Source organism: Quercus robur, chromosome 1 (assembly GCF_932294415.1).
Source record: "Quercus robur chromosome 1, dhQueRobu3.1, whole genome shotgun sequence".
Lineage (NCBI taxonomy): Eukaryota > Viridiplantae > Streptophyta > Magnoliopsida > Fagales > Fagaceae > Quercus > Quercus robur.
In genome coordinates, this window is record NC_065534.1 from 2,151,129 (window position 1) to 2,167,726 (window position 16,598).

At 34.1% G+C, this 16,598-nt stretch overlaps 1 protein-coding gene across 3 annotated transcripts; it reads left to right on the forward strand.

The window, feature by feature from the left end:
* The first annotated feature begins 4,624 nt into the window (after positions 1 to 4,624).
* On the forward strand, positions 4,625 to 12,582 carry LOC126715377 (protein WVD2-like 7). 3 transcript variants are annotated; one of them, XM_050415967.1, is made up of 10 exons: positions 4,625 to 4,972; positions 5,130 to 5,202; positions 7,739 to 8,485; positions 8,740 to 8,943; positions 9,104 to 9,147; positions 9,238 to 9,330; positions 9,410 to 9,506; positions 9,618 to 9,677; positions 10,483 to 10,593; positions 11,706 to 12,582. In XM_050415967.1, exons 2-10 carry the CDS (start codon positions 5,161 to 5,163, stop codon positions 12,186 to 12,188), a joined length of 1,881 nt encoding a protein of 626 aa, XP_050271924.1. In that variant the 5' UTR covers positions 4,625 to 4,972; positions 5,130 to 5,160; the 3' UTR covers positions 12,189 to 12,582. The 3 variants fall into 3 exon arrangements, with proteins under 3 accessions (XP_050271924.1, XP_050271917.1, XP_050271913.1); XM_050415960.1 differs by having other exon boundaries at positions 7,742 to 8,485; positions 9,606 to 9,677; XM_050415956.1 differs by having other exon boundaries at positions 4,626 to 4,972; positions 9,606 to 9,677.
* The last annotated feature ends 4,016 nt before the right edge of the window (positions 12,583 to 16,598 follow it).

Here is a 16,598-nt window from a genome sequence, read left to right on the forward strand (position 1 = left end):
CAAAAAGAAGTTATGAAATATCTAAGAGAAAGCTACTACTACCGCATTGAATGCTCTGCAGCTAACTCTCTGACCGCATTAATGTGGAAATAATACCTAAACAGTAATTTTTAGCCTTACACCTACTCTCAGAGATTTCAGGAGGGTGCTAATAGGATAGGGATCAACGCTAGTAACTTGATCTACACATGGAGGGTGGAGATAGAGGAAGGAAGATGGTATAAAAGAGAAAGAATACCCTAAGGAAAAGGGATCAGAGGAGGAATAGAAAAACACTGTAGCCACAAAAATGGGACTTATAATCAAATAAAAAAGAGATATATACAAGAACACATCTCTTCGGATTATGCTGATGACGATTTTCTTCAGGTAAAACCAGTTTATCTTTACTTTCTGGTCATCTAGACTTACTATAATTGTTATTCAACTTATTAGAGCCTAGTTTCCTGACCTACTCTTTACAAATTAATTGTATTGGACTCTTTAAGCCTAGATCCTACAACATTTTGAGCTTAAGAACCAAATTATGCCCTTACGATATAATTTTAACTACAATTTATTTATTAGTTATTACTAACATAGATTTTATAAATAAATAAAAAAAATTTAGTGGTTGTATTTACTGTAGGGACACGATTTGCAACCCAAGCCCAAAATGTATGGGATCTTGACCTAGTGAGCTCAGCACAATAAATTTATAGAGAGTGGGTCAAATAACTAGGTTTTAGTGAATTGGACAACGGCTAATATGGATGAACTCCTTGTCCGAGGAGGCAAGTGTTTATGTCAAAGGAGGCAAGTGCTCATATAAATCAAGTAAACAGAGTACAAGTGCAATTGTGATTGCTACAGTGTTCTTTCTCTGTTTTCCAATCCCCTTCCTCTAAGGTCTCTATTCTCATTTATACTATATTTCTTCCTTCACCTTTACCCTACACGTGGATAGTTGATGGCTTAGGCTGATACTTGTCCCATCAGTCTCCTCTAGAAGTTTTTGGAGGATGGTTATAAGGCTGGAAAAGTACTGTTCAGAGGTCACTTTCTCATTAATGCGGCCAGGGAATTAGCTATAGCGCATTCAATACTGTGGTAGCAGTTTTCCCTTAGATATTTTTGGATTCCCATCTTTCTTGTATGTTTATGGTACACGTCCCTATAACTAGAACTTCTTGAAAGGTCACTTTGATCATTAGGATCTATACCTGATCTGCGTTTAGCTTATTCGAGGAGATATTCTTCCTCGGATTTGAACTTCTCACGCTCTCGGCCAAAACCCCACGCTTTTGGCTAAAGCCCAAAACCCAATTGTATGATTTGGGCCCATGACCCCACATTTACCATATATATAGAGAGAGAGATGAGTTCAAGTTATACCTTGGTGTAATTTTAAAGAGTTACACATTTTTTGAACCATTGAATTTAAGTAGATTCAATGGTAAAAAAAAGATCCTTATTAATGTTAATATTTTGATTAGGATCTCATTAATTATCCATCATTTATTATATTTTATATCTATCTCTAAACCAAAAAAAAAAGTGTTATATTTGACTCTTTCTCTACGTTTCTCTCTCTATCTATTCTCCTCAATGATAGATAATTAAGAATCAAGAAATTAAAAAAAAGCTTAAGTTCCATCTTTCTAAACTTTGTGCTGCCCCGAGACTTGCTTCGCTATCCACATTGGGCTTGTCTTTTATAGGCTTCCTCTCCGTAACAACTTCAAAAACGGTGGGCAATTCATTGATCAAGCTAAATAGACGTTTCCTATCAAACCAAATCAACTCAAATTTATGTTAAATAGACAATTATAACAAGGGAAAATCGCATGCAATTTTGCAGACATGAAAAACCTTCTTTTAGACTGTATTAATAGCAGATGTACAAAAAAAAAAAATGGTGAAATTTGGGTGAGAAAAAGGAGTCTGAATTTCCCGGTATAGTTACAAAGAATAACTCACTTAGTCAAGCCTCATTCAGATTTCTTAGCTACTGTAAAATAAATGTCATCTTGCCGTTAACTTGCAAGCTTTGACCCAAAAACTGCCATCCTCACAAGATAAGATGGCTTTAAACATAAACAGGTATGGCCTTAGAATGCAGTATCTCACCCTGATTCTTGTCCCATCCCCAGCTAGGGATGGCCATATCCACTGGGTAATGGATATCCAACCTTACCCGATCCAAATGTTTTGGGTAATACCCTGTTTTTCATGAGTAGAGCTTAACCGGGTAGGGTATGGATATTACCCGAATTGTTCGGATAGGGTATGGATATTATCCAAACCCGACCTGTATTTATAAAAAAGAAAAAAGAAAAAAAAAAGCCCTAATCCTCTCTCACCGTCACTCACACTCTCTCTCTGCCTCTCCCCAGCAGTTCAATATAAGCAAATAAAGCTATTGAATCAAGAGAGAGAAACGTGGAGAAAGAGTCAAATATAACACTTTTTTTTTAAGATAGATATAAAATATAATAAATGAGGGATAATTAATGAGATTCTAATCATAATATTAGCATTAATGAGAGTCTTTTTTTTTACCGTCAGATTTACTTAAATCTAATGGTTTAAAAAAGGTACTTGAACCCATCTCATATATATATATATATATACTCCCTCTGTCCCACTTTTTTTGTCATCTATTCCATTTCGAGATGTTCCAAAATATTATCCTGTTTCTAAAAATAAAAGTCATTAATTTACTAATGTTCTTATTATATCCCTATTAATTTACTAATTCAATTTTTTGATAAATTTTTTTAAGGGCAATTTTGGAAACTTATACATTTTTAAAAGGTAGACAAGATAATAAATGATGTTCCTTTAAAAAATTTGACTTTTCAAAAATGACAAAAAAAGTGGGACGGAGGGAGTATATAAAAGAAGAACAAATTAATCAAGTGACTTATGAATAAAGTCAAACTTATCTGACAATAAACCGAACTATGTCTAAACATGTAGGGGGTGTTTGGTAGGGGTATTTAAATAACAGTTTTTGTTGTTTAAACAATACAACACGTATTTTTACAACACTTTTTCACCCACATGTATTTCCAAAACAACGTTATTAGAACAACATTATCAAACGGGCCCGTAATATAAATGCGTGTTTGACAATTGATTATAAGTTAGCTTTTTGCTTAAATTATCCACAGTTTATGAGTCCTACATTTATTTATTTATTTTGTCTAAGTTTTATTTCAAATAATCTAACTTTAAGCTTTTAGAAAATAAACTAACTTAAAATTTTTTTTGTCTTACATTAATTATAAAAATAAGTTACCGAAAATAAAGAATTCTTTAAACATACACTAATTTATTATAGAACTTGAGCTTGTCTCATTTAAAAAATAAAATTAGATGAGCAATCTTGAACTATTATCTCAATGAGAATTTTGTTAATACTTGACTTGACTCGACTTGTTTAAGACCTTGGTTAGAGCATTCACATCAAATGTGCTACAATAACTAAATATTATTTTAGTGCCAAAAACACTAAAAAACCCATTATATCAAAGGTATCAAAAGTCAAATTTCTTTGGTTGTTTACTGTAATTAGGTATTAAACACAAAAATAAGTAATCTAATTAGGTATTAAACACAAAAATAAGTAATCTAACTTTTAGCTTTAGAAAATAAACTATCTTTTAACTTTTTTTTTTTGGTCTCACTTTATAAAAATAAGCTATCGAAAATAAATAATTCCTTAAACAGACACTAATTTATTGATGAACTCGAGCTTGTCTCATTTTTAAAATAAAATTAAATGAAAAATATTGAACTATTATCTAAACCAGAATATTATTAATACTCGACTCATTTAAGACTTTGGTTAGAGCATTGATATCAAATATGCTACAATAACTAAAATATTATTGTAGCACCAAAAACATCTAAGGTGCCAAAAGTAAAATTTCTTTAGCAATTTACTGTAATTAGGTGTTAAACACAAAAAAAGTTATTTAAGCCTCCATTTGGGAAGCACATTTTGCGCATTTCCCAGCATAATTTTTTTTTTTTTTTTTTTTTTGTAGGTCCGATGTATTGTTCACGGGACCTAAAAATTTAAAATTCAACAACTTTTTTCTTTTAAAATTGGGTCCCATAGCACTATTCACACATTTAAAAATTATTTTGTTACAGTATTTTCAATTTTCAGCAATAAACGGTATCCAAATAGACCCTAAAGGAAAGTTAGAAAAAGACTTGAGTGGTAAAACCATAAAATAAAGTATAAAAAAGAAAAAATAAAGAATGTTTAAATAAAGTGATAAAAAAATAAAAAATTTGATATTTAGTGTATTATAAAGCAGGCATTAAAATAGATAAGCAAATTTTTTGAATGTACTAATAAAAGCTAAATTCTTTTTAGCACTAATGTTCTCTTAGTCAAACCACTGGAAATCGAGAAAATTGACCATGTTTGCAAGTTTAACGGCGCCTCAAACGATCCGAGTGACGGAAGAACAGATTTAGAGTTTAGAGAGAGAGAGAGAGAGAGAGAGAGAGAGAGAGAGAGAGAGAGCAAAAGGACAAAAAGTAAAAGGACAAGCTTCACATGATGACTGACTGCGATTGACAAAGCTTTTTAAGCAACCGTCTTTTAAGATTTACAGTTCAATAATCAAACACACACACACACTTAAAACTCACTTATTCTAAAAAAGAGTGTGTCACAAAAGCCTCCACTCTCTCTCTCTGTTTCTCTCTCACACACCACCACCAACAACAACAACAACAACAACAACAACAAGATCTCAAAACTCAAAAAGAGAAACAAAACACAGTGATTTTTTTTGTTTTTGTTCTGTGCTTTCACTCTAAGACACGCTTGCTTATTATTCTCACTCTTTTTTAGATTCATTGGATCACAAGCTTTTGCCTCCATTTAATTCAAACCAAACTGTTCCATTTGAAATCACAAAGCGTTTTCTTTTATTTTATTTGTCTCTCTGGAAAATGCGTTTTTAAGGTAATAATCATTAAAAGCTCTCTCTCTCTCTCTCACTCTCTCTCTCTGTCTGTTTTTGTTTATGTGTTAATTTAGATGTTATTGTAGTTTGAGTTTAATTGGATTTAATGACTATGTTTTTTTTTTTTTTTTTTTTTTGTTGATGAGTGGTGATTAGGTAGTGTTTTAATGCTTGATTTTTGCTGATCATGGCGGGAGAGGTAGAAGAATCCTATAACTTTAGCTTTCAGGTATTCTTTTTTATAAATCTTTGTTTCATTCTTTGTTAATTACATTGTTAAATCTCTAATGTTGTTTGATTTACTTAAGTTATTTTTAAGAACTGGTGCTTAAATTTGAGGTTTTGATAATTGTTAGTCTTAGTAGTAGGAATTTGAGGTTTTAATTATTGCTAAAAGAAATTGAGGGAAAAAAAAAAAAAAGAGTTTTGACTCATTTGACCATAATATACGATTTACTTTTCTATTTTTAGAAATTTATATATGAATGATGAAAGGATCTGCATTTGCAATCGGCTCTGCTAGTCTAATTTGATTTCTCCGGCCTTTCGTCTTAAGTACATACTTTGTTCATATGCATAATGCGTATTGATTGGTTTGCCAAAAAAAAAATGACATTTTTTAGAACCTATCCTTGTGGCTCAGTGGCATTGACTAGTTCTCTCCATGGGGAGAATCTGGATTTGAATCTCCCATCTCCACTTGTTGTAAGAAGAAAAAAAAAAGGCGTTTGAGTGTGTCTGGTGTGTATCATGTTATAAGAAGTATTCATCTACAGGGTCAAGGCTGATGGTCCATAGATTACTTAGCACATACATGTGTTTTACTGAATGTAATCAGAAAATATCAAAGTGAATTGGAGCTTTTTAATCCATACTTCCTTGAAAGTACAGCAAAGAATGTAGTGATTTGCTATTTGTAATTCATGATCTATACCTTGCTTTTCAATGCGATAAAAATGTAAGGATTTCTTTAAATCCCTGCTTGCTGAATTCTATCTTTGATTCACTAAAACTGTGCTTAGCCTAGTGATCATGCCAAACAAGCTTATCTTTATTAGATCTTCTTTGTTTTTTTGGGGGCTAATTACTTTGCAGACTATCCAATTGGCAAGAACATGTTTTGAAGTACCATTAACAAGTTTTTGTGCTTGGATATGCATTTACGTATCACAGGAATTAGTCAGGTTCTGGGAATGGATAAAAAGCATTGCTTGTTGAAAAAATAGAATTATTTGATGTCATTTTGCAATTAAATGGAAGCTTACAATTGATTTTGTCAACAGTATATATTTTTTGGGTAGATGGATCAGTTAGAATCTTATTTAACATAGCAAAACAGTGATTCAAGAGCAGTAGGCTTGAGATTCAGCAGAACACATACTGCTTAGCCAGAACTGCCAAACAATAAACACAGCACAGCAATGTTTGAGAAAAGCATAAAGCCACAACAGACTTAACCCATCTAGCAACAGCTACTTTAGGCAAGTAAAACTCAACTACCTAGAGTCAATTGTACAAACTCAGTACTACTCAGCTTAACTCAAATGAATAAAAAATCAAGGGACAGAAATGAGCAAGGCTGGATTGAATCGCCAATTACAGCAGAGTACTCTATTTAATACTGAGTTATAGCTGTACTTCTTCTTGCTGTCCATTCTTTTAGCATCCTTTTTTTAATAATGCCAATAAGCTGCTCTTCAGTATAGATTTTCCTAGCATTTAGAATAGCATTCCTTTGCTTCCACAATTGGTAGACAGTAGCCACCAAGCCAGCTTGCAGAGGGTGGTTCTAAATTTCTTTGAGTAGCACCCCATTTTTCTAACTCCTTCCAGTTGGTCTTGGCATCTGACAGTAAATCCAGACCCATTATATCATCCCAGATCCTCCTAGTGAAGGAGCATTGCAAAAAAGGAGGTGATCTCTCTCCATTACTTAACCTGCAGATCACACGCACATTGTCCACATCAAGAACCCATTGTATCATTCCGTCCTTGGAACTTGTTTAGGATAGCCATCCAGCCAACAAAAGAGTACCTAGGGATAGCTAGGCTAAACCACACCAGATTCCACCATTCTACCTTGTTACCTTTAGCTCGAACTTCATTCCAAGTGTCAGGCTGTCAGCACAATCAAACTTGTGAGAGGCAGACCATAAGGCTCTGTCTTCATCTTTCAACTCTTTAAAGGAAGCTTGCTCTGGATGCTTACAAGATAATCTGATCTAGCAAGCCTCCAGGTACATATTCTATTCAGTTGGACTGATGCAACTTTTGCCTGAATATGACATCAGGGTGCCTTGAATCATGCCATAGGAGTATCTTGCTTCCATCCCTTACTTTATCACTCAGAATATCCCTTGCCTCTTCTCAGAGTTTAAGAATAAATCTCCAACCCCATGAGCTTGTTGAAACTAATCATTGTATATATGATTGATGATTCCTGGATCTTTCAGTAACCATTTTCTATATCAGTAATGCAATTAAAAAATTGCACATTGTTGTAGAACTTCTATTGTTTTAGTGAAAATACAGCAAAACACACTGACTAGAAATAAAATTAAACCACAAAAGTTTACTTCATTGAGCACCCAACTACCTTCCACATGTGCTAATGAATTGAGTGAAGTTGAGGCTGTTGCCAAAGTATTTGGAAATTTTGCATCAGTGGAAAGCTGGCTGAATTGAAAAACATACTTTTCATTTTTTCTCTCATGGGTGTCTTTTTCCACTTATTCTCTTTCTAACGGCTACTTTCATCACACCAGCAGGCAGATTCTCTACATTCTGGATCTATATCATTTGGAAGGTTTGAAAAAGAACCATTATCTTGGGAAAGGAGGTCATCTTTCTCACATAATAGGTACCTTGAGGAGGTTGAAAAATGCTCGAAACCAGGTTCAGTTATTGAGAAGAAAGCTTATTTTGAAGCTCATTTCAAGAAGAAGGGTCTTCTTCTTCCAAATTCATCCGAGTGCCATAGTGGGTCTGAATATCAAACTAGTGAAAATGATATCTTGGAGAGCAGAGAAGAATTTGAACATGTAAATGAAGGTAGCCACTATGCTCACTTTGATGAGAGCCCTGAGGGTTCAGAGCATCATGCAGAATCCGAAGTAACAGGATGTGGCATGGAGAAGCCAGGGGTTTCCTTCTCTGCTCCTCAGATGGAATCCAGTTTGAACAATGCTGATAATTTGATAGATGGTAATGCTGTGGATTTTAATGCTGGGGAAACACATCAAGCCAAATCTGGGTGTGACAAGTTTCGTTCAGTTAATGATGAACCAGAGATAAAAGGAAACCATAATCTTAATGGTGATGATGTGAATGCTGATGAATCATGTAAAGCCCTAGTTCATGACAAACTAGATATTGAGGTAAATCAGAACCTTGATTGCGATGCAGTAAATGCCGATAAATCACCAAAAGGCATTGACCAATCTCCCAAGACTGGACCTGCTGCGAAAGTTGACAAAACTAGCTTGGAACATTGGCAAACCCCTTCTCCAAAGGTGTGGATTTACAAGAATATTATCACAGTAACAACTCATACTTTTTTGTCTATAGTTCCTTATTTTTCAAAGCAATCACTGTATGTTCTATGGCAACTATAATTTGAAGTAAAGATAACAAAGTAGCAACTGGAAACATGCTCTGGAAGTGTGTTTCATTTTCAATGAGCACTAGATTGTTATGCATGCATTTCTTTAAGCTTTTTCCACATATTTTACTTTGTGGCTTAAACTCCTTGATGTTCTAACTCTAGTTGAAGGCTGCAACGGGAACCAAACCTTTGAAGCCCAGAGTTTTTCGAGTCCAGAGAGACATTTCTGGTGCTGCATCTAAAGACCCTGCAAAGAATCCAAGTAGAAGGGAAAGAGAGAGTTCACAAAGAACAAATATAGAAAAGAATTCATCAAAAACTAGCTATCCAACTACATGTGCTGTGCACAGAACTCCAATCTCAGAGGTAAGCAATTAACAATGCCAATATATTGAGAAGTCGATTCAAGGTGCCTTATCAGTAACATTCTTGTCAGTTGGCAGTTCATTATAATAAGATTCATTAACACTGTACGTGAATACTAAGTGTGTTCTGTTTTCTATTATTGCTTGTTCTTTTTGCACAGGATTCTAGAAGTCAGAAGGCAAAATTAATTCATGACAATAAAAGGTACTTATTGTTTCTTGGAATCTTGGTAGTGGACCTAGTGGTAAACCTATATGCTTACTTTGGACCTCAAGTTTGATTCTTTTGTTGTAGTATTGGTGAAAAGGGATCAAGGAGAAAGAAAGTTGGTGAATCTCAGCCCTCTTCAATGAAGGCTGAATCAGGAGGACATCTAACAGCAAACAGGTTTATTGCAAACACAATGAGGATTGCTCTTTCTATTTAATCTTTTTACCCTCTAAATTTTCATTTTCATTCGTTATAGGCTTCATCGCACTGTGAATTCAACAAAGGAAGATGCAAGGCCAGGTGCTGCAACTTTCAGTTTCAAAAGCAACGAACGAGCAGAAAGGAGGAAAGAGGTAAGTGAGCATGCTGTAACTTTGATTTCAATTGTGCTTTGATTTGGGGATTAGGTTTGAATGGCTTACCCCTTTGCTCCTGTGACTCATCTGACTCAGTTCTATATGAAGTTGGAGGAGAAAATGCATGCTAAGGAGGCTGAGATAAATCAAATTCAAGCAAAAACACAGGTATGCCGAAATATTAAATTAATAAATTTTTATTTATTTTTTTTATTTATTAAGGTTGCGTTTGGGAACAGATTATAAAGTCAGCTTATTTTACTATTTAGCTTATTTTTGCTACTATTCATGGGTCCTACTACTTTTTATGGTACTATTCATAAGTTCCATTATACTATTTCAGTTAATTTTTACCTTTATTTACAGTACTTTCAGTAAAAAAGTTTTCAGTTTCAGCAAAATAAGCTGTTCCCAAACAGATCCTAATTGAAAATTATTTGGAATTTCAATGCATGCTGCTTAACTTTAAAAGAGATAATGACATCATCCAAAGTATTGCTATGCTCTCGGTACTTGGGATAATGAAACAATGGTGATATTCAAAACCTAGGCTCTTATGCTACTGGCTGGAGATTTGATGCTAAAAATTATAGAAGCCGTAGATTTGTTACTATTATTAGTATTATTTTTGGTCTTGGTTCTCTCTCTTTTTAAATGTGGGTATGGTTAGAAACATTCCAAATTCTTAACTTGAAAAATTTCTAGTAAGGTTCATCTTATTTTATTTCTTAAACAAGGATGTAGTAGATATGGATTAAATAGCACCTTCTTAAAGTTGGTTGTTTTGTAAATTATGCTGATGTTCATTACATGTGGTTGTAAGAAACTTAACTAGTTCAACCAAGAGCCTTGTACCTTAGTGGCATTGCTTGGTCTTCCTTATGAGGGGAACCAAGGTTCAAAGCCCCTTCCCCCTCTTGTTATAACAATGAAGCATAGAAAATGAAACTTAATGGGTTCAGTTGTACTGCAGGAGAAGACAAAAGCTGAGATCAAACAATTCCGGAAAAGCCTAAACTTCAAGGCAATGCCTATGCCTTCTTTTTATCATGTAGCTATGCCATCAGGGTCAGATGGGAAGAAGGTATGTAGATAGTTTTTCTATGACCACTTTGCATGGTTATTTGACTAAAGAAATCCATTTTATATAACTAGAGGAATCAGATTCTTCACATCTGACATTGGACCCTCCCAGTGGGCTACCCACAAGCATGTGAAATTAGAGGAAAATTGGCTTTCAGCCAGCGCTTGTGATTTTAAGGGGTCATAAGATCGGTAATGGATTTGGAATTTATGTAATTTACATGCAGAGATGACACGACAATAAACTGATGAAACAATATCAAGCTTTAAGAAAATCATTGAACCAAAACTGGAGCTTGATAGGCAAAACTGCAGAAAAAATCTATCTGAATTGTATTACTGCTGGAAAGACTTGGAGAACATCCAGAGAAAGAAATTACTAGAATTGTGATCAATACTTATCCCATTAGTTTATGTTTTTTAATTAGAAATTCAAAAGTTTTCACACCATCTTACAGTGATATCATTCTGATTTCCAAATATTTTCCATACTAGTCACATAATATTTTTCCTTCAAAATTAAATTTTCTTTTCACTTTCAATGTGTTTGTTGAAGGCCTAGTAGTTCCCCAGTAACTGCCTCATTCATATATAACAAACAGCTTTTTATGCAAGTGAAGAATTGCTTTGTGGAAATCTAGCCAATTGAGAGAAAACATGACTTAATGTGTGAGCTTCAATTTATCACCCAAAATAATTGTAGAAATTTCATGAGCAATAATATCTGATAGTTAGGTTTTCTCTTGTTCAGTGTTGTGTGAAATAACATGGCATGATATCTTATCCATAGGGAAGAGGAAGAGCCCTTAAGGCGATTCATTCTGAATTTAGTTTTAGGAAGTACTTTTAAGAAAGGCATATTTTGAGTTTACCCATGTAAATTTGTCATTTTGAGCATGTGAATATCATTATAACCATTGTATCTACCTCTATAACATGCTTCCCTGTCATATTTTGATGTTTAGCCTTTGTTGTCCTATGTTTTGGATTGTTCTCCTCAATTATAATTAGTTTGTTCTTTCATTTATGTGTCTGATAAAGCCTTTCAGATGTTAATTTGGCAACAAATAAGCCAAAACCATCCTGATTCTGAAGGAAATTTTTATTTATTAGGTCGTATTAAGTACCAACAAAGTTAATAAAGCACGAAATAAGTCTACAAGTCCAGGGAGTAGAGCTGTTGCAGGATCAAAATCATATTTTAAGGCAGGAAATGACCAAGCTCCCTCTACCAGTGAATCTGTTGACACATCCGAACCACTTGATGCCTCAGAGGAGACCAACTTCCCATTGACTGAGCATTCTGGAGGCAGTGAAATCTTGCAGACTGCATATACCAACCAAAGTTTTCCCCCAGAAGCTACAACTAGAAATGAGGTCACAGGGAGGAAAGAGCGAGGAAAGGAGAAGGATACTAGTTTGCATAAACATCGTGTTTCAGAAACTCATAAGGTGACAAAAAGTCAAAGAGTTGATAGGAAACAGAAAGTGGGAGCCCGGAGAAGTAGCAATGAGATGGCAAGGAAGGACATGAAAGGCATTGGCATTGGCAGCAGTTCTGGAATGGGTCATCTAACAGTTGGTGTTGCCTCTTGAACAAAAAAGACCCTTCTCCCCATATATTCTCCTTTTCCCCAAGCTACCATCACATGTTTGTAATCACATGTTCGCCGCCATGCGGAATGAATAAAAAGCATAAAGTGATCTTAAGTTACCCTGTAAGAAGCATGTACGACGTCATGCTTCTCTCCGTAGCACAGATGTGATGTATCATGAAAGCTGAATGTTGAGGTTAGCATTTCATTATCACTTTCCCTTAACATTATTTTATATTTTCATGTATGCAACATGTAACATAACATGTAGCTGGAATAGATAATAATGGTGAAATTATATGAGGGATCTCTTAAAATCAGAAGACCCTTTTACCACCATGTATGAGGTATACCAATACGAATGATTAGTTTAATGAAATAATTATTTGTAATAACAGCATTTGTTCTTAATTTTTTATAATTTCGTAAGCAAGATTTGTATCTAGCATCTTGAAATGATTTTCATATGGTTGCCTATTGTTGTTTACTATTGTGACTCAAAAAATTCATCTTCATATATTAACCAGAGATGATCATTTCTCTTCCAATGACTATGGAAGACAATGATGATGTATTGATGTATATAAACCTGGATGAGTATTTCTCATAATCAAGGTACAATAAAAATCATCATTTTGGGCACATACTGCATGCCCATTCAAATATGAGATCCTATTTAATTAATGGTGGCTATTTTTCTTGTTTTTGAGAGACCACTTGATGGTGCTTGTATCAAGAAACATACTGAATTATCGAAGCTAAGAATTGGTAGGAAGGAGAAAATCTATTTTGTATCTGATAAATGTAATACCACCTCGGTTGGGAGGCATTCCTTTTGGCTTTAGGTTAATTTGTTTAGGTAAACGACGTAGGCTCTAGTATGACTGTACGAGTAATCTATTATCTCCATGTGATAATGATAGTAATTCACTTCAAAATAAAAACCAAAACAGACTCATTACCACTAATAAGACACTAACCAAGAGCAAGAAAGAAACGAAACATTTCAATGCCAGCCCAGCTGTGATCGCCCAGTGGATGCTGACTTCGCTACCACGACTGAGAAATCACTTGGGCTTGCGTCAAAGAGATTCGGTCTAATATGATAAGATTCTCTAGTCCTTTGTTATGTAATCTGGTTTCTGTTTTTGTTTTCAATGAGTTATGACTTTTGTCAAGAAATTAAGCATTAATTGGAGTCGACTACTATATGGGAAGGGGTAAAAAAAAAAATGGCAGGAAAGTGTCAGGCAAGGTTATATATATTGTTTCTTAAAAAAACAAGGTTACATAGGTGCAGGGTATTGCACCTAATGCAATGACTTTCAATGGTTTTCAATCTCAACTATTGAATAAAAAAAGTGAAAAAAGAGTAGAAGTTAAAGTTAAAAAGTGAAAGAAGTAACAATATTTTGTGAGTGAAAGGGGATAATTGTACCGGACATAATACCCCATCCTATCTGTTACGTACTACATATATGTTTTGTTCTCTTATTTATTTTGCTTTGGCCCCAAAATTTATGAATTCCACTAATAGGTATGTATGAGTGTATTTTTCTTGTCATCCATCCTCCAAATTAAAAACCAAATTGTTCTATAAAAAAACTAAAAAATTAAAGACCAAATTTTTTTAATGTGTGACTTTTGGGGGTGTATTCTGCCTGCTTGAAATGAATGCGAAATTGAAGCATTGCAGGGATGAACTTAGGAATGAACTTTCTGAATATTACGTTATACCTCTGAGTCTATTTATTTATATATTCTAATAATCATTAAAGTTCAAGTGAAGAAGTGCTGTTCATTAAACCTCGACAGATATCTCGACAAATGTATCTATCGAGATTTAATATTTGAAGCTCAACAGATAACTTGATAGTTGTATTTATCGAGAATTACAAAATTCAGATTTCTAGATCTGTTTTTCATGCATATCTAAGTTATTTGTATAGGGTTTTCTTTTCTCACAATCCTAGACATATATAATGATTATTTGAAGAGCCGTCTTAGTTGATGCAAAGGTTGTTGCAATTGTTGTTGCACTTACATTGTGACCGGAGACAAATATTGCCCTAGTTCATTTTTCTCTTGAAGAAGTTACTGCGTTTGTACGCCGTAAGATTTTGTAACCAAGAAGCTTCTTGATCTTCATCGTATGGATGAACTGAAGAACTTTGCAGCCAACATCCTTCCCAAGTTGATGTGTTAGTCACGTACTGAGATCTATGCATTGATTGGTTAGTCACGTAATTAGACCCGTGCATTGAAAAAAGAGATTGTCACTACATTACAAATCCAATTGTGTGTTGGGATAAGGGTTCAACTGTAAGTTAGTATAAGGTACTAGAATTCCTTTACTTGTAACTGCTTGTTTTAATAATAATGGATTCTTGGAAGTGGTGACCTTAAATTCATCTGGTGGGGTTTTGCCTCGATAGTTTTCCCCATTCGTAAACAAATCATCCGTGTCAAATTTAATTTCTGCTGCATTTATTCATAAACAAATCATTCGTGTCAAATTTAATTTTTGTTGCATTTAATTATTTGGTGATTTGTTTGTGCTACCACACGTATTACATGTTAATTGACTTAATTAATTCACTTGGCTAATTAATTGGTTAATTTACCTAAGAGGTCAATACATTCTTGGCCTATCACTTACTAATGGTAAAAGACAAATTTGAGTTGAGAGTACTTATTTTAAATCCAAATTAATTAAAAAGTATAAATCTCAAACTTGTTCAGAAGTTAACAACAAATGAACGACAACTGATGAAACAATGTAAAGAGCTTTAGTAGGAAACTTTATGAACCAAAACAGGAGTAGAGCCATCTAAAATGCAAAAAAGGCTATCTGAAATGTTTATGAATTACTATTGGAAAGACTAGGTAGGAGAAAATGTAGAGAAGAAAAAACATGAATTGTGACCAATACTTATACGATTAGTTTTATGTTTCTTAATTAGAGAACTTCAGAAGTATTCACATTTCACACCATCATGAAGTTCAAGGAAATCTTTATTAATCAGGTTGTAGTAACTAGTAAGTAACAAAAAAGTTAATAGAACTGCTGCAGGATCAAATCATATATTGAGGCAAACAATAAGAAGAGGGTATTAATTTGTTTGCAATGAAAATGCAGAGGCTCTTGATTAGAGATACGGAGCCCATTTCTTGAAATTGGTCCTTTATTTTATTTTTATTTTTGTTCACGTGATCCGCAGATTGATAAGCTTTGATTTCCAATCACATTCGTGGCCCATCTAACCAAATTTGCAAATCTTCAATCCTAAATGCATATTTTGTGCAACTAGTTGAGTAGCCTCAGTGAGACTCCGTAGATGTATATGATGGAGACTTGATTCTTGCAGTGGAAAATGTGATGAATAATAACTTATATTAATAGGAAAATCTCTCTTTCAATGATAGCCACTACAATGACTTGAGCATCTTCCCCTACAAAGAAATTCCTTTTGTGAAAGAAAAGACTCACTAAAAGCCATACCCTCAACCACCTGGCTCTTGCCAACAAAGGAAATATTTTTTAGCAATGCATACTTTTATCATCTCTTAGTATTGGTGGTATCCATACCATCAAGGCATCAACCACCTGGTATATCCATATCTGTTGAAAAACACAATTCTCTTTTCGTGAAAGTGAAGACTAAATGAAGACATTGATTGCATAGAAAATTATGGGATTGTTTAACAAATCAACGGTTGATTGTTAGGGAAAGTTTTGGGATTGTGGCAATCAATTCTAATTCAAATTTAAAATATGACTTTTATGTGTAATCTCCATTATAATCTTAATTCCATTTTAATGTACAATTAAGAAAGGTGTATAAAAAAATGTGGTCTTTTGAGCTTGTCCTATAGATGTAGGCCACAGCGTCGAACCACGTTAACAATTTCTATAATATCTTCATGGTACAATCGGCTTGCGAATTTCAAAATGCTTGTGCCTGTTACCCAAGCCCAGGGACAGCTGTGTTAGTGCTGATCCAATCTTGTTAGCGAGTATAATAAACTCTCAATGCCAAGCCTAGAATGTGATGTGATTATGTAAACAGAATAAAGAACCATATTCGAATGATGAATCTTGCGAAGCTATTCTAAAATTCCATTAAGATCAGTCCCCCAGACCTGATAAATTAGTGTGGATTGGCTCAAAAAATGGTTGTCACTTTAAAGTCAGCATATTGGTATAGTAAAGCAGGCAGATTTGATCACAATACGTGTGATTTGTAGAGGAAGCCGTGAAAACAAAAGACTAAAGTCTTAAAACTAGGAAGTGTATTTCATGTTGTTGTTTAGAGAAGGAATTAAGCCTACACTTGTTTCAGTGGTATGTTTGGGCAAAAGCAATGTGATTAGCTATCACTGGGGTTTTTGTGTAGAGGCTATGAGTGTC

What these genes read in the sequence shown, in the direction of transcription:
- LOC126715377 (XM_050415956.1), top strand. Translation starts at nt 5,161, where the DNA reads ATGGCGGGAGAGGTAGAAGAATCCTATAACTTTAGCTTTCAG. An exon ending in GGACATCTAACAGCAAACAG is followed by an intron (nt 9,331 to 9,409) that starts GTTTATTGCAAA and finishes CATTCGTTATAG; the next exon opens with GCTTCATCGCACTGTGAATT. An exon ending in AAATTCAAGCAAAAACACAG is followed by an intron (nt 9,678 to 10,482) that starts GTATGCCGAAAT and finishes GTTGTACTGCAG; the next exon opens with GAGAAGACAAAAGCTGAGAT.